Below are 18,958 nucleotides of genomic sequence, written 5' to 3'. Positions count from 1 at the left end.
GGATGTGGCGTGAGTCATCTTGAATAGCTCAGACAGAGATAGTAAGACTCCCGTCTTCTCTAACTACAAAAAAAAAATTAAATATTAAAATTTAAATTAATTGAAAATTTTAAAATAAATATTAAAAACAAAACTTACAGCTTCTAGACGGACTCCTGCATGAGGTTTTTGTCCGGTTCTGTAAACCATGGGCAAATGACCATTTTTATCCTTCGTTCTTCGAGAAGCAGAGCACGAATTGACCTTTTTGATCGAAGAGGGTAGCTTCCAATAGGCGGTGAGGCCATCCCACACATCCGTCGTGAGCTCAGCGGGCTTTCCCTCATACCCGTAGATCTCCCACTTGTCCTTCCAATCGGAGACTGTGTTGCAAAGGCGGGTCTTTACCTTTGCAACGAATTCCCTCTTCACCCTCTCGGTGATTCCCAAAGACCAATGCCACCTTCGCTGAAACACAAAATTTTTGAAGAAATTACAATTAATAATAAATATTTTAAAATAAAAAGTAATATTTAAAAGTGATAATTTAATTAAATTTAAAAATCTTACCGCAAAACATTTAAACCAAGTGATCTTAACGTGATTTGGTGTCATGCTCCAGTTTGGATATGCCCCGTCGTTGTAACAATTAATCATCGCCGAAACGCTCAGGCTAACACGGTTGTTAGCCCCAAACCTGAAACAAAAAACAATTTAATTGTTAGAAAATTAAAATAATTTAAATTTTAATGTAATAAAAATTAATAACTTACCAATAAGTTCTTCGGGGTCTAGAACTTCCAAACCCTCCCGTCCAGGCTGGGCAAGCAAATCATCCACCACATATCTCGCGTATGGTGCATATGAAGGCACATGCAAATCTGGATGAACTGCACCTGCTGGGGCAGGCTGAGGTGCAGCCGCTGACAGGTGCAGCCGCTGGAAGAGGAGGTGGAGGCATCTGCGGTGGAGGAGGAGGACTCCAAGAAACTCTCTGAGAAGTCTGAGAGTCTGGAACTGCATCGGAAGATGATGGACCGGAAGAAGATGCACCGGAACCATCGCCAAACAACTGAGAATAAGTAGGTGTTGCTGGTTTCTCCTAGAAGCCATCTAAAAAAAATTAAAATAAATTTAATCAATTACGAGATAATTAAAAAATTATTTCGTCACCTAACTAATCACTTAAACTATTATTCTGTCACCTAAATAATCACCTAAACTAATTACCTAAACTAATTACCTAACTAATCACCTAAACTAATTACCTAACTAATTAATCACCTAAACTAACTTAACAAAATAATAGAGGAGAGAGGGGGGTACCTTTAGAGGGAGAGAGGAGTTTGGGAGTAATGAACGAGGCACCCTCGTTCTGGCGCGTCTCAATATATAGGGAAAGGCAATCGTCGTAAACTCCACGTAATATACGACGAAGTTACCAGGCCCGTCTTTTTTTATTTACGACGAAGTTACCATGCCCGTCTTTTTTCATTTACGACGAAGTTACCAGGCCTGTCTTTTTTCATTTACGACGAAGTTACCAGGCCCGTCTTTTTTCATTTACGACGAAGTTACCAGGATTCGTCTTTTTCCATTTACGACGAAATTACGTGGAATCGGCCTTTTCATTTACGACAAAGTTACCAGGCTCGTGTTATTTTTACAAGGATTTTACTACGCTTAACCCTAAACCCCGAGAATGAAATCCCTAAACCCCAAAGTCACATATCATCTAACATCTTCTTCTTTACTTCTTCTTACTCTTTCTCCAACTTAAACCCTAAAACTCCAAATAATTTTTTTAAATCTAAAACAATACATATTATATAAAACAACATTTGTTACACATACATTAAGATGATATAAAAACAATATTTCTTTAAACATACATTACAATAGAGAAATACAACATTTGTTACATATATTACATCACTCTAAATCGTTTTCGTTCTCATCAATATTACATCACTCTAAATCGTTTTTGTTCTCATCACTATCATTACAATCATCATCGTCGCTTTTCTCGAACTCGTCTTCACGTGCTTCATATGTCGCATCTTCGAGAATATCTTCATATTGAAAGTTTTCCGGGTCGATCAAAAGGATTTCATCAGTTTGTTGTTCAGGTACCTCAACTTCAGTGATAGCGTCTTCTTCTTGCAAGGGCGGTTCTTCTCCAGCGACAATGCGCCCACGAGGTGTAATTTTGATAGCAGCTAACCAGTTTATCCTGGAAGTTCGAAGCCGAGGATAAGGAAGGAAGCTAACTTGCTCGGCTTGTGAAGCTAAAATGAAAGGCTCAAATTTGTTGTATCTTCTCCCAAAATTGACATCCACAACACCAAATTTGTTATACCAAATCCCTCGGTTCACAACATGATCGAACCATTCACATTTGAAGAGGACGCATTTTAGCTTCAATAACCCCGAAAATTTTTCAATAATCTTCTGCAAGATCCCGTAAAAGTCTGTTTCGCCTTTCACACATATTCCATAGTTACTCGTTGCCCGATGTCTCCCATACTCGTATGTGTGAAAGGTAAATCCTCGTGTGAAATACATAGGTGATGTGATGACCTTTGCAACTGGACTTTGAACCAAATCGTGAAACCATACGGGATAATATGGATAGTCATAATCAACCTGCAAAAAACAGATATTCTTAATTAATATTGAAGTATCAAAACACTTGCTTAATTAATCAATGTATGAGATATATTACGTAAATGTGATTTTAACCACTTGACAAAGTGCTTATCTTTCCGTGTGTCCACATCAGTTGCAGATATTCCTGGTATTGCTTCTTCAACTTGAGATACAAACATGCTGCAAATTAAACAAATGATCAAGTCATATATAATTAACTCCAATTCATATAATTAACATTCACAAAAATATTTAACTTTCAAAGTAATGGGTCACTGCATCCTCGCAGTTGAGTAGAATATGAGTGTGGGCACTATGTTTATCTTCTTCACATGACCACCATACATCTTTCGTTTTACCACCAAACCGTCCAATTTGGCAGAAAATGTCAGGAACACCATCAATTGCATATGATGTTGATACTCCACCATCATCATATCTTCTAGGAACTCTTTTTCTCGTATGAACAGTTGGAGCAAAGTAGTATGATGTGAAGTTAGATGTTTCGGCTGTCAAACTCCCCGCAACTATTGAACCTTCCACCTTTGCAAGATTTCTTGCTTTCCCCTTCAAATGTTTCATCTGTCGCTCATACGGATACATCCATCCGTTGTGAACAGGTCCACGAAGCAATGTTTCATACGGTAGGTGGACAACTAGATGCTCCATGACATCAAAAAATGAAGGAGGAAATATTTTCTCCAGGTTGCACAATATGATCGGAATGTTCTGATGAAGTTGTTCGATGACTTCTTCCTTGAACGTATGTGTGCTAAGATCTCTGAAGAATGCTCTGATGGTTGTATATTGCAAAAGTAATCAAATTAATAACATTTCATAACATATGTGTATATATTATAAATTTATAATTACCTGCAAGTGCTTCATGTACATTTACTGGAAGGAGCTCGGCAAAAGAAAATGGAAGTAGTCGTTGCATAAACACATGACAATCATGACTCTTCATTCCGGAGAACTTTTGACCTCGTTCAACACATCTTGACAGATTTGAAACATAACCATCAGGAAACTTAACTTCTGATGCAACCTAGTCAAACAAAGTTGTTTTGGCTTATGATGACAACCGGAAGATGGGAATAGGAACGTTTCTATTGCTCCTGGTATGTAACTCACTTCTTGAGCAAATATCAGGTAAGTCCATCCTTGACTTTTTGTTATCTTTTGTCTTCCCAGGGACGTTAAGTATTGTATTCATGATGTTCTCAAAAAAGTTCTTCTCAATATGCATGACATCCAAATTGTGGCGTAAGAGAAGATCCTTCCAATAGGGTAACTCCCAAAATATACTCTTTTTATGCCAATTGTGAGAGACACCATACCCATCAGGCATATTTCCAGGAACATGCCAGTTTCCTCCAACCTTAACTGTCTCCGTAATAATCAATGTCCGCTTCGATCTGCTGGCCGGTGAGATATGGAGGAGGACTGTCTCTGATAACTTTTTTGTGCCGAAACAATGTCTTATTTCTTCTGTACGAATGGGAAAGTGGAAGAAAGCGACGATGACAATCAAACCAACAACTCTTCCTACCATTCTTCAGTTGAAAAGCATCCGTCGATCCAAGACAATATGGACAAGATAATCTTCCATGTGTTGTCCAGCCAGACAACATCCCATAAGCAGGGAAATCACTTATCGTCCACAGCAGAACTGCTCGCATCGTAAAATTGTTTTTCAAGGAACAATCGTACGTCCTCACCCCTTCTGACCACAATTGCTTTAGATCTTCTATCAACGGTTGAAGAAAAACATCAAGAGACCGTTTTGGATGCTTCGGCCAAGGGATTAATATGGTCAAAAATAAAAATTCTTGTTCCATGCACATATCTGGCGGTAAATTGTACGGCGTAAGAATGACTGGCCACAAAGAATATTGTCTACCAGACATTCCAAATGGACTAAATCCATCGGTGCATAACCCAAGATAGACATTCCGAATATTTGTAGCAAAATCTGGGTGTACCTTGTTGAAATGTTTCCACACTCTTGCGTCTGATGGATGTCCAACCTCGCCATCTCTCTGGACATGTTCAGCATGCCACCTCGTCAACGCAACAGTCCTCTCAGATTGATATAATCTTTTCAATCTGTTTGTATTTGGTAGGTACCACATCCATTGGTACGGTACCCTATTCCTCCCACGGCCTTGCGGTTTGAATCATGGTTTATTGCAGAATCGACACTCTTCTAACTTGTCATCTTCCTTCCAGTAGATCATGCAGTTGTCGATGCAAACATCAATCATCTCCGAAGGCAACCCAAGACTATAAACCAATTTCTGAATCTCATAATAAGATTCAGCAGGCACGTTGTCTTCTGGCAAATACTCTTTAAACAACTCCGCCCATGCATCCATGCAATTCTCAGGTAAATTATGATCCGTTTTAATATTCATCATCCTAGCTGCTAGAGACAATTTAGAGAGACCTTCTCTACAACCAGTGTAGATTGGTTGATTTGCAGCATCTAGCATTTCATAAAACCTTTTTGCATCCAAATTAGGTTCTTCTACATTTTCAGTTCCATCAGCTATTGTTGTAGTTGTTTCTAACAATGCATCACTAATCATATCTTGAACCCTATCATGATCTACCACCTGCTCCTCCTGATGATAATTATATTCATTATGCAAATGATTCGGTTCTTCATTATGATGAGCATCCTCAAAATTATTATTACTACTACTAGCTTCATTTCCCCCATAACCCTCTCCATGTTGATACCAAATATAGTACTGTGGTGTAAATCCTCTGTTTACTAAATGCTTCCATACAGTTTCACTACGTGCAAATTTTGAATTCTTGCATTTCCGACAGGGGCAGAACATCTTACCGCTTTCCAGCGTGATTGGTGTACAGCCCGCTTGGTGCATGAATGTCTCTAGCCCGCTCAGAAATGCGTTCGTCACCCTCCCGTTGGAATATTTGTGCAAATACATCCAACTCCGTATCTCGTAAATACTACCGCCACCGGCCATTTTTTTCTTAGATTTTTTTTTGAAATTTTTTTTTCCTGATTTTTTTTTTTTCGTTTGTGTGTTGTGAGGAAGAGAGTTGTGGGAAATGACATATATATAGACAAATTTTCGAGTTTGGTAGGTGAAATATAACAACAATTTTACACGAAATGTTTTACATGGATTTTACAAAAAATGTTTTACATGGATATAACAACGATTTTACATGAACTTACAACCACTTTACAACGAAATTAGTTAAGTTAAAGCACATAGAATACACGTTTTCACCTAAATATAACGGTAACATGTTTCGTTGTAATGTCGATGTATACGATGAATTTATCTTTCCACGTACTTTCGTCGTAAACTTACATTGACTTTACGACGCAACTGTTTCGTCGTAAAGTTACATCGAATTTACGACGAATTTTGGACTCCTCGTAATTTCGTTGTAAACGCCATGTAAATTTACGAGGAAATAATTTCCTTGTAAATCTTCGTTGTTATAGAAACGTTTTCTCGTAGCGTTATTGTTTCAATTGTATTCTTATATGACCTATATGTCTTTCGGTTTAATTATAAAATTCAAATTCACATCGAAATTAGGAATCCTAATAGAAAAGACAACACTCTGATAGGTCGGTTTCGATTAAATTTACTAGAATTTGAGTGGATTTATAACCCTTCTCTCTGACCTTATTTTATGTGTCTTTCCTATGATCGTATATATAGTTATATATGTATGGTAGTTAATAATGAATATAACAACTGAAATAACATATATAATTATATATAGGTTCGAAGGGTGACATTGAATCAACTACTTTTTCGAAAAATGCTATTCGTCACCAATAATCTTTTTCAGCTTACGATTTGCGTTTTTTTTACAAAACAAAAACATGATAGCGTTTTCAAAATACACTGGGACCGCACTTAATATATTTTTTAGTACACCAACCGCACGTATATTGTCCACCACCTAATAACCAGCGGATTGATTTGAATTCCGCAATGAAAAAATTGAAATATAATAATTTTTACTTTTCTTTTAACTTTGGAATAATAAAGCAGTATTTAATATTTCAAGAATAAAGAAAATCTTTACACGGTATTATTTTATAAATTAATGTGGATTGTTATGTATTTTATTGTTTCTAGTACTGCAATTTTTTTGACATTGTATTGATGTAATTTTAATTATTGCATTAGGATATCTGAATTATTAGAACTATAGAAGTTGGAAATAACAAATAATAAAATATTTAATCAAATTAATTTTAACATTTTGGGTTTGGTTTCAGAATTTTTGGGTTGGACACAAATAAATTTAAATTTGTTAATAGATTTATTTTATATTATTTTCTATCAAAACCGCACTACTTTCTCTATTAGACCCGCACTAATTTCTTTATCAAAACCGCACTAAAATCTCTATCAAAACCGCACTTATCCTGCAAACCTCATGAACCACAGTTTCACCATACCGCACTTTAATTATGCCACGTTTTTAATACAAAATCTGCGGTTACCATTCAAATTCATAGTATGGTGGTTACATTTTTATGGAGAGTTGTGTCTCTTAACATAATGACATCTCTTCATAAATATAAAAGCTTTGTATCTCTTATGAGAATACATATGAATCTTTCTTACACCACAATGAAAATGTTGATCAAATGGATTAAGAAAAATGAGTTTAAAGGTTTCTTTTCCATCAAAAGAAACCATTAGAGAAATTGACAAAGAGAAGAATAAATCAATTGGTGAAATTATTCTTTACTAAGCCAGATTAAGCATGGATTAAGGTTAGTGTTTCTTTCTTCTCTCTAAGAAAACATACTAGGGTTGAATTAAACTAAATCTAGATTATGGTCTTGGGTTGATTTCATAACTGAAATTATAAAAGTATAATAAACACCAATATCTTCATGGGATGAGTTTTATAGCTGCCATGCTGCTTCTTTAGTTCTTTATAGGACTCAAGATGCGTTCTGGTTATTAGTTGCAATACACAAAGAGCTGTTTATGCTCCAAATGGAAGATTATATCATGCAAATCTTTTAATAGTTTTGTGAAGGAAAAACTTTATTTATGATCAGTTATTATGAACTATCAATAGAAAATGCTATTGTTTCTTACTTTTCTCCTATAGTAGTTTTGGAAATACTTGATGTCTTTGACCCAGAGTGTCAACAACTCATCTAGTTATTAGATTAACATTAAACTTTACATATTTTTCTCTAGAAGTAGCTCTTTCTAATCCTTTTAAACTTAAAAACACCCCACCATGTATCAATTTAGCATCTCTTTATCTTATGTCTTTTTCATAGTTCTATTTTGTTATCATATGTCGTTTTCATAGGTTTTGACTTCTTTTATCACTTTCAAATTACAGAAGATTTGGAAAAGATTAAATTAAAAATATATATATATGGTACATGATTCATTTTGATTGGGTTTGGGTGGATAATCCCACAATAACATAGTTATGTTGGTAACTATAAATATTTAGTAAGGTTGTTAATGGTTTTAGACACATTTTGGTTTACAAAGAAAACAAATCAGTTTTACAGTGAGGTCATACTAAAAATTTTAAGAAGCAGATGGTCATTATTGCTTAGGGCACTTCCATCTCCACTCCATAATTTACTCCAAAAATGGAGTGAGAAAATGAGTAAGAACACAAAATAAAAAATCATTCTATTTATGGAGTAATCTTTTATTTTTTGTTCATACTCCATTTCCCACTCTATTTTTGGAGTAAATGATGGAGTAGGGATGGAGATTATGCCATGCATGAAGCATACATTTAATGTTTTAAACCACTTTATTATTATTTTTGGTGTTTTTGAAAATTACATAAAGTAGATTTAAATAAAAATAACAGAAAATAAAAGAAACTCAAGACCCTGGATAACCGGGGTAGTACAAAGACATCAAATCGATAACATAAATTGAATCCACACAATGAACCGGGGACTGATTAATTTGCCAGAGCAAACTGTCACCCGCCAGACATCTGTAGAACCAAAATGAATTGTGACTGCAGCATCTGCCTTAGAAGAGCTACCTCCTAAAACGAGGAGAAGAGGAAATAGAAGCAACAAGACCCCCACCACCGCAACCTCCCACTAAAGAAACACAAAAAAACGAGGAACATAAATCGAAAGACAAGAGAAGAAAAAGAAAAGCACTACATAAGTTAGTGTTTATAGTACAGATGGGATTTGCCGGTTTGGAGATGGCGTTTAGAATACTTGGATCTAACCTCACCACTGTCTCGCCTCTACCCCCACCACATAATCACTGACTCAGCTCCCGCCTGCCTTCCTCAAAACAATATAAAAGGAGGGAGATAATACTGAATGGATCTGTAACTGAAATAGGAGCTCACACCAACGTCCCACTTTATCACCGAGAACCACCGCCACTGTGCTGCTAAGGAAGCGAAATCTCACACATCCGTGAACCAACCAAAAAAGAGGCGAGAGTAAAGGGCACAACCCAAATCCATTCCTGAGGGATCTAAGTTGTGATATCACAAACCTCGATAACGCCAAGGACTTCCGCTACACCACCAAAGCCGCAGATATACACACCAAAGATAAAAATACTGAACCTAGAAAAAAAGCACATGGTGGAAAACTGAAAGGAAGAAAAGATCCCTCTCACAACAGCGGAATTTCACTGAATACCGAAGGACAGTCGATTTTTCTTCAAGAAAAGAGAGAGAATAGGGAGTGAGTGATTATTCAGCGTGATAGTGAAAAAGATAATTTGGTGAAGCAAACTTAATGTACTCCAGTTTAATCTTCTAATAGGAGAAGTCAAAGAACAAATACAAACAGATTTTAATCAAGTTAATGAATACAACAGACACCCAATAAGGAAGAGACCTTACTAAATGAAAACTTAGAATGCTCCCAATATATTTGTTTTAGAGTAATTAGAGCCTATGCATACAAAATGGAAAATAATTAGGAGAATACCCCCAACATTCTTGCACCATTTTCATTCCGATAATATATATCATAGGCCCTAGCTCTCTCTCCTCTTATCTCATAGGTTATGCATCTCTAGCTCTCTTAGATTTTAGATTCTGCATCTCTAGCTCTTTCTCATCTCATATCTTGAATCACTTTTACATTTATAATGATTAGTTATCCTCCCATTTATAAAGTCTCTATCCTCTTGCCTTGTTTATTTCCTCTTTAACTTCTTTTGTTTTTGTCTAGTTTTTCAAATATGAAGATATTTATAATCAAAAGAAAGGAAGGAGGACGCCATCTCAGGTTTGTTTGAAATCTTTCTTGCACTGCTTTTCTCTTATTATTTTCTTCATCTGAAGCTTGAAAATGATTTTACCAAGATGGATTCAATCTAGATTTTATTTTTCCATTGAATTAATTTTATGTGTTTGATTGTTCACCTTAAAGCTTTAGTATTTGACGATGTGTTTGATTGTTCTCCTTAAAGCTTGAGTATTTGATGATATATCTTCTTGTGTTTTGGTCATTTTGTTTTCTATTTGTATACGTCAAAATCATATGAACGTCTGAGTTGTGTTTGGCGGCATCGGTTAAAGCTGCGTCGGATCTAGATTCGAAGCACTTGATGATGTCTCTGCCTGAGATTGTGAGGCTGTTAAAGAGAAAAGCCAAAGCTGAAGAAGAGGCGAGCGAATTTGTGATGTTTATTTTAATATGGATAACAATTATGTTAGCAGAAATTTTACTTGTTACCAGATATTATTCATGTTTTAGTGGATCATCAGTTTTATATCACCGTTTGAGATAAATGTTTTGTCAGATGTTATTATCAAATTGTCACTAACTGATAATATGTGATAGGATGCTAAAATAATGTGTTTTGTAGATATACGGTTGGTTAGATGTTAAATGGTTTGTTAGGAGTTATATTTTGTTTGATACATAATTTATTAACTGATAATACAGTTTTTGTTACCTGATATATGTTTTCATAGTAGATACATTGTTTCTAATTCGTGTATGTTATTGATTCGTTTAACACAATGCACATAATTATGATTTATTAACAAAACATATAGTATGGTTTGTTAGCTGATACATGGTTTGTTAGTTTGTACCTTTTGTTCGATACATTGCCTGTTAGATAATATATGATTTGTTACCTAATTAATGTTTTCATAGGTTGAAACATTAATCAATACAAAATATATTTATATTGTATCTTCTAAAATTATCGTTACTCAATAACAATTTATATAGCACTTAAAACTGAAATAATCAAATATATTTTATACAAATAACAATACAAATAACAATATTGCCATTACATTTTAGTTGAGAAATTATATGAAATTAAATTCTTACATTGGAAACTACTGGATGATAGAAATCAACTGGACACAAAATAACAAAAATAAAGTAGACACAAGGTTGCCTAAGTGCTGGGATACTTATGCACACCAACAAAATCAAATGTCATATCTTTCTTGGATACACCTATGTTTTTCAGCTGTAAACATGGCAATATTAAGAGTGTTTTCGTCGGATCAGTGTCAAAAGATTATAGCAAAGCATACTTTTTTGAATTTTGGTTCCAAAAGTAAATGTAACCAAATAACTCTTTGTTTTAATTTTTATTAATCTATATTATAATAGATCAGTTTTTGCTCACTCCTCAGCGCGCCACGTCATCGTTTTGTGGACCCTACTTTTAAAAAGTGTAAAAAAATGTCAAGTCCATGGCTCGAACCCGGATTATTGAGATATAAACACCAACATTTATACCACTAAGCTAACTGATACCTTTGTACATTGATGGCCGAACCTAATATATATTTATGAAGGTCGGAAGCCCTTGCTTCTTCGGCTTCCTTTGAGGGTCGGACCTACAAGTGTGTTATGGGTTTCATTTTTAAATGAGATTCATCACGTTATATGAAAAAAATCTTAAATTTGCAACAATTATGGTTTTCCTATATTGTAAACTGTTGTAGTTTAATATGGGTTCTTTTCATCATTGTCTCAAACAAGTCTGAGTTACAGAGTTGCGCCGTGTGTATGTTCGTAATCTATTTTTTCACCGGTGAACTCTTCATGTCCCCATCTTAAATCGCTTGATCATAAATGTTCCTGATTTGTAGCCCCTTTGTAAACCATATATATATGATTCTCATCTTTGATGAACTCAATCTGCATCTCCACAAAACTCATTGATTCCTTTTAGCTTTAACCATCTTCTAGAAAATGTTTCTCTCTACCTCTCCAGTTCGTCAAACCGGCGTCCCGGCGTCCGTCACTCAACCTTCGAGTCTCTCCGTCTTGGTCTTAGTAGTCAGAGCATAGCCTCTGGCATCCTCCGCTTCTGGGATTCCCTGAACTTCAAGAAAGACAGAGAGTTTGTGGGAATCACGGTTCTTTTCCTTGATGAAAAGGTAAGTTAATCTTCAATCTATCACACTTATTTAACATAATTGTTTTAATTTATTTCTTGATTCTTTGTTGGATAATACTATTTGCAGATTCCGTGATTCATGGGTTTACTCCCGTCGGACATGCTAATCATTACATGCCATCTTTGAAAGCAGATTCCATTGTGAAAGTCGATCGTTTTGAGGTTGCTAGGTGCTCCAAGTGATCGCGAACACAAACTTAGAAATTGGTAAACATAGCATATTTGGCAGCTCCAAGCAAGATTACAATCAGGCAAATTCAAGTGGAATGACATACCAACAACTGAAACTGGTAATTAGTCAACAACTTATCCCATATTTCCCTTATCTGGAAAAATCTACTGTGTTTCTGATCTATTTTTTCATCTACGCAACTTTAGCCTCTGTCATGGATAGCTCTCTCCCAAGAATTGCATTGACTATGGTTTCTGGGAAGAAAAAGATCTTGCTCCTGAAAAAAGACTGTGACAACCCTGTTGTAAGATTTTAGTTTGTGCAGAACAACAAACCTTGATTTATTTTCTATTTAGTATAGTGATAGTTGTTGACAATCATTAGTTATTTGTCAATATGTTTTTTATGTGGCATTTCAGAACTCTCCATTCCAAACGGAACAGCAGATGGAAGCTAATTTTTCTGGAAGCTCCTCGACTTCAAGACAGAATCAGAAGATAGATGTTGGTGGGAGCTTAATCAAGGGAATACTTCAGAGAAGTGAGACGGCCTAGCCAGACTTCATCTTTTGTACAGCGTGAGCAAAGAGTGGAACCCACAAAACACGAGAGAAGAAAAAACAAAACACGAAATTAACATATTCAGATCTTCTCTCTTGCATGTCTAACATCTGGCGCCGACGAAACTCAACACCCACGGCAGACGAAGCTGATGCAAGTAAACCTCTCATCAATCATGCTTAAAATCAATCTACGCTTTTCAATCTCACAAACTAAGAAACAATTTTACCAACATGAATCGGGAAATTAGTGCCCACATTCCCGACATAGAGAAAAAAAAGAGTTGAAATCCTAACAGTTTTTTCAGTATTAGACTAAACCACAGATTCAAGGCACAGTTATTTTGAAATCCTAACATTTTAAATCCAAATTTATTATCTTTTTCTATGCACTATTTGATTTATATACAAACAACTACCTAAGTAAACACTAACAAGTTCCATCACCCTCAACTTTGAACATATAAGATATAAAAATATCAACATATGACTTCGTCGTTCATTCTTATATCAAACTCATCAACCTGTGTAATATCCAAAGTCCCATCAATCACATTATAGACAAAAAACAATAAAATCCCGTAAACAAAACTATACAATACACTTATAATGTAGCCGACTCCGCGCTTGCGCGGGGACTATGCACCTAGTTTTAAGAACTTTTGAGCGATTAACTATAGACGGCTCTTTGAAATTGTTGAGCGCCTTGCATTATTATGTTTTGATGGTGCAAATCTGTTGGCAGGAAAAGAAAAAGACAATACTGAGAAGCGATAACAGCTAGATCAAGAAATGCATACAACAAAACCAAAAAAGTCCAAGAGGGGACAAGACATTCTCATTTTTTGCGCTTCTCTTTGTGAATTCTTCAAGATTCAACTTGTAACAAATGCGAGAGTGAATGGCCAGAAAGAAAGAGATGAGAAGAGTATAAAGTGAACGATCAGGCGATTTTCATTTTCCGGGAAGGAGGCCGGCGGAATATGCTTATCAAGTCATCCAGTCCCTGTCATCATTTTCAAACCGACTCTCGGTTAAACACTACCTCTATATATATGTATAAGAGATCAATCGGTTTCTATAATTACCCGAGTTGTTATGACGAGGAAACTGAAAAGCATTATCAAGTATGATCCTAACACCAGAAGCAAGAGCAAGTCGAATGTTACACTCGCCACCTACAATAATGCACACAACCGAACAAACAATTAGGTCGAGAAAATGAGTTAAAATAATGTATGATGAGAGTCCTACCTGGTATATGTTAAGGCTAGCCTTTGTTGAGTCGTAAAATGTGAAAATTCCATCTAAAGATTCTTGTTGGATACTCATTTCGGCAGTATAATCCTCTAGTTCCTGTCAAGAGGTATCTCACCTACTTAACACCACATTGTCATAAACAATTGCGGGGCGGGCCGCATGTGGACACAAAATAGATAATGCATACCTTCTTTAGAGCCATGATTAGTGGTTCATTCTTTGAAAGAAATGGTGCCACCCGAGGAGTTTGTGACAAACCGTCCAACCACGATTTCACATAAAAGCGATTTACTGCCAAACTACTATTATCAGCAAAAATCTGTATGTCTTTTCCTTGGTGGCCATAGATATGCCTCTGCGGCAACCAAGAAAACATTTGAGTCAGCTATCACCAAATGTAACGAGTTTTAAGAATTTGAACGGGGTTTTTCTCTAATGAAATCAGGGACGGTATACAAAGTAATCACTTGAATTGAGTGTGCTTGTCTTACCGCAAGGCTTTCAGCCACCAACTTGACACCCTTAATGATCGAATCCTCATTCACATGTTGCCTTCAGAAACAGTATCGACGTTAGTCTTAAGGATAATGACAATTCTTGCAAAGTTGAAACAGGAAAGAATACGTTGAAATAGTTCATCAGGACTCAACAAAACAGATGATTAAAGCCTACCTCGTATCAGACAAACTTCCAGCACTTTCCAGTAACTCGGGTGGAGTCAGAAGTTCGGATACAGTGGCTGCTGTTACTCGGAGTCTTGAAAATTGTTCATGCTCCCAAGCAACCTAAACAATCAGCAGCACACCTCTGTCAGATAGTGTCTATGTATTGATCAGTGAAAATACAATTGCCGGAGTTAGAGACAACAGTGTGAATATCTCAAGTAACCCCCTACATGAGAAGATCAATTAAGTATTGAAAAATCTTAATCACTGCATAAGACAAGTTTAATGCTGCAAAATATAATGACTTTCAAATTATGACATGGAAATTATGACTATCCAAATTTTGGGAACAGTTCTAACTGTCAGTTAGACATCTATGATTACCGGAATCAAGATGAATAAGAAGAGCACATGAACTAAGAAATACTTTTAAGTTTTAACAGTCAGCTCCCTTGCAAATCAAGTTGCATCATTCAAAATTTAAGTATCGACTCACTCGTGAATTAGAGATATTAATCTTCTTGTGCTTCAGGGACACTTGAAAACCCAAGTCTTCTGCCACATTTGAGAAGCCCTGCAGAGATGCATTCGTTAACCAATGAACCATAATAGCTACTCACTGAACGATGAATACACTATCGTTTTTACCTCAAAGATTTGTTTTATATAGGCGTTCTCCGGAGGCTTTGACACGTGAACCAGTAATTCATTGTCCCAAGAGCCAACACTGTTCAAGCAAATGGCATAATCAATGCTCTCACGCATCCTCTGATCAAGGCTTTTCAGCCACTGCAAAAGATATGATACTTAATGACGAATACCAACACGTTTGCAAATGTAACAAACACAGAAATAAAAAATGCACAAAGGATATGGTTTTAGTAGAAATCAGGAAGTAAGGTCTCGTACCTTCTGAGTTCCTTCGTAGTTGTAGGGTCCACCAGATGTCAGCGCAAAAAGTAAATTGTATCTTCCTCTTGTCTTGGGATTTGAGTAAAGAGTGGAAAACAGTCTAGCTACTTCAAGAAGCGCCACTACCCCACTCCCATTGCTATCACTTCCAACTGATAGTGCCTACAAATACAAGTTAGTCAGGTACATATTACCAGAGTATTAAAGATATCTTCTACTCATTACATACAGGAGCTGCTCCGAAGGTATCATAGGATGCTACAACAGCAATTGTTGAAAGCTGGTTGGAATCTCCATCTGCTCTTGATCCTGGAAGCCATCCCTACACACAAACCAAATCCTCTCAGGCCTCCTGCATGTCAACCATCCAAAAGTAACCAGTAAAAGAGAGAGAGAGAGAGTCAGCGAGAACACATATCTACATCAGTATCTAACAAGGAGGAAAATAAAAATAGGATAGAATAATAATGTTCAAACTAGATTCAATAACACTAAACATTAGGAAAGTGTACACCAGATCCCTAGTTGCTGAAATAATGGATGAGCTTAACTGGTCCTATACTTAAAAATTACTTCCTTGCAGGGAAATTGGACTGTAGGATGCACAAATTCAAGCTACCACAAACCAGACCATCAGACTTTAACAATTGTGGTGTCTACAAGACTATCATGCTAAGTAACCATACTCATCTTAAAATGCGGCCAGCCAAGGTTCCCAGCATTGAGTTAGCTAATAATTTTAAGATTCGACAGAGAAGGTTATGCTACTTATCATAGATATCAAAGCTAGTGACGACATTTATCAGAATAAAATAAAATTCCATGAGTTACCTGAATGTTTGTGATGGTGGGAGATGCAATTTTCCTAGGCTCTGATACGGAGATAACTAGTTTATATCTGACAATATTAACGGAAAGAAATGGTTAACGTACACACTAAAGTAACAGTTCATCAATAAAGCATTCCTTGGAAATGAACAATATTGTAGAAAGAATGAGCATATTCAAATTTAGGTAAATAATTCAATATAACTTCAAGTAGCTACCATATATAAACAAGACTAAGAGTTTAATACGTAGCTTCCCCAATCTTAAAGTCGCATATCTTCATATTATTATTCTACTTAGCAGCTTATAACAAAATCGTGCGCCAGAAGACATATCACTACAAAATCTCAAGATTGAGGAAATAGTAGACTAACCCGCCTGTGGTTGCAGTAGCTTGTTGACCAAGTGCATCATTTTTCTTGACATCAGCCAACATAGTATCAGTCTCTTCATTCTCAAAGGCGAAGTAGACAGGAAACTGTAAGAATAAATCATGATTACCAATAGAAAGAAGAGAGCTTTTTAAACTTCAAAAAAAAAAAAAACTAATACATATGAAACAGAACACTCACAGGGATGTTGCCATGGAGAAGCAACTTCTCAAGTTGTGCTAATAATATCCTGAGGCCTTGGGTTTCTCCACCGCCAATGTTACCAGGTCTAAACGTCTGGGGAAGCAAAATCAACAATCCTCCAAGAGACTGCTTCTGTGAAATGTAATCTGAAGAAATAGCAACAAAACCCGATCCAAGAATCAGGTGACTAACTAACTAGCTCATCCTTAAAACCAAAATCGAAGGTACCTTGAACGAATGCGATATCGAGCTCCCGAAGTGGGAGGATAAGTACAGAGCGGGATAGATCGGCGCCGTGTTGGAAGCTGAGAGAAGCGGCGTGGTGGTTGAGAGAGGAGAAACGAGATCCGAAAGGAGCGCCGGAGATGTCGTATTGGATGAGACGGTACACATCTACTACAGTCGCGGCGTCGCAAAGCTCGACGCAGGCGACGAGTACGAGCATTAGCGCAACGACTGGATACATGGACTCCAAGAACATGGAGCGATGATGTCTCTGCTTCGAATTCTTCTCCTCCGCCATAGTTGGGATCTAGGGTTTTGTGATTAGTGGAAGAGATCTGTTCTCACCTATGAGTTTTGGAGTCACTGCTTAGATGTCCTCATTGACTTCTGATTTTTCTTTTTCTTTTTTTTTTCACTTTTGAGATTAGCTCGGTAAATTGCCAAAAATACCATTTTCAGAGTACCACTTTTCACACTAACCACTTTTACCACGTATTTAAAGACATATATAACCTTTTGATTAACTTTGACGAAAAAAAACATAAAATTAACTAATCTAAACTTAAAACATTAACTATAAACCCTAAATCATCAACTCTAAACCCTAAATCATGAAACATCAACTCTAAACTCTAAACCCTAAACTCCAAATCACCAACTCTAAACTCTAAACCATGAAACATCAATTCTAAACCCTAAACCCCGAAACACCAACTCTAAACTCTAAACTCTAAACCTTCAAATCTAAACCCTAAAACATCAACTCTAAACCCTAAACGTAACCCTAAACCCTATATTTTTCTGAAATTCGAACCCTAAACCATAAAACCCTAAACTTTCAAATCTAAACCATAAAACATCAACTCTAAACCCTAAACCCTAAAACCCTAAACCTTCAAATCTAAACCGTAAAACACCAACTCTAGGGTTTTAGGGTTTAGGGTTTAGGATTTAGGGTTTAGAGTTTAGGGTTTAGAGTTGAAGGTTTAGGATTTAGGGTTTAGAGTTGATGTTTTAGGGATTAGGGTTAATTTTTTAGGGTTTAGGGTTTAGAGTTTACTTTTTAGGATTTAGGGTTTAGTGTTGATAGTTTAGGGTTTAGTGTTGATGGTTTAAGGTTTAGAGTTGAAGTTTTGGGTTTAGGGTTTAGAGTTGATATTTTAGGGTTTAGAGTTGAAGGTTTACGATTTAGGGTTTAGAGTTTATGTTTCGGGGTTTAGGGTTTAGAGTTGATGTTTGAGGGTTTAGGGTTCGTATTTCAAAAAACAAGGTTTAGGATTGATGGTTTAGGGTTTAGGGTTCGTATTTCAAAAAAGAAATAGGGTTTAGGATTGATGGTTTAGGGTTTAGAGTTGAATTTTAGGGTTTAAGGTTAGATTTGAAGATTTAGGGTTTTAGGGTTTAGGGTTCGAATTTCTGAAAAATATAGGGTTTACGGTTTAGGGTTTAGAGTTGTTGTTTTATGGTTTAGATTTGAAGGTTTAGAGTTTAGGGTTTAGAGTTGATGTTTCGGGGTTTAGAGTTGATGTTTCGGGGTTTAGGGTTTAGAGTTGATGTTTCAAAAAAGAAATAGGGTTTTGAATTGATGGTTTAGGATTTAGAGTTGAGTTCTAGGGTTTAGGGTTTGAATTTCGAAATAGGATAGTTCGAAAAAAAATAAAAAAAAAACCATTTTCTATTTTTTTAGATTTTTATTTATTTAAATATTTATT

The 18,958-nt window shown here is 36.1% G+C and overlaps 1 protein-coding gene across 1 annotated transcript; it reads right to left on the bottom strand.

Annotated features, from left to right (window-relative positions):
* Window positions 1-13,451: 13,451 nt before the first annotated feature.
* On the bottom strand, window positions 13,452-17,632 carry LOC106425070 (nicalin-1). The gene is made up of 14 exons (XM_013865794.3): window positions 17,250-17,632; window positions 17,019-17,167; window positions 16,821-16,924; window positions 16,450-16,516; window positions 15,848-15,940; window positions 15,616-15,780; window positions 15,355-15,495; window positions 15,203-15,280; window positions 14,714-14,826; window positions 14,533-14,593; window positions 14,229-14,396; window positions 14,036-14,137; window positions 13,870-13,959; window positions 13,452-13,787 (listed from the first exon to the last, which is right to left on the bottom strand). Exons 1-14 carry the CDS (start codon window positions 17,542-17,544, stop codon window positions 13,725-13,727), a joined length of 1,689 nt encoding a protein of 562 aa, XP_013721248.2. The 5' UTR covers window positions 17,545-17,632; the 3' UTR covers window positions 13,452-13,724.
* Window positions 17,633-18,958: the final 1,326 nt, after the last annotated feature.

The sequence above is a fragment of the Brassica napus genome, chromosome C3, assembly GCF_020379485.1.
Source record: "Brassica napus cultivar Da-Ae chromosome C3, Da-Ae, whole genome shotgun sequence".
Classification (NCBI taxonomy): domain Eukaryota; kingdom Viridiplantae; phylum Streptophyta; class Magnoliopsida; order Brassicales; family Brassicaceae; genus Brassica; species Brassica napus.
This window is presented reverse-complemented; position numbering and strand designations above follow the sequence as displayed.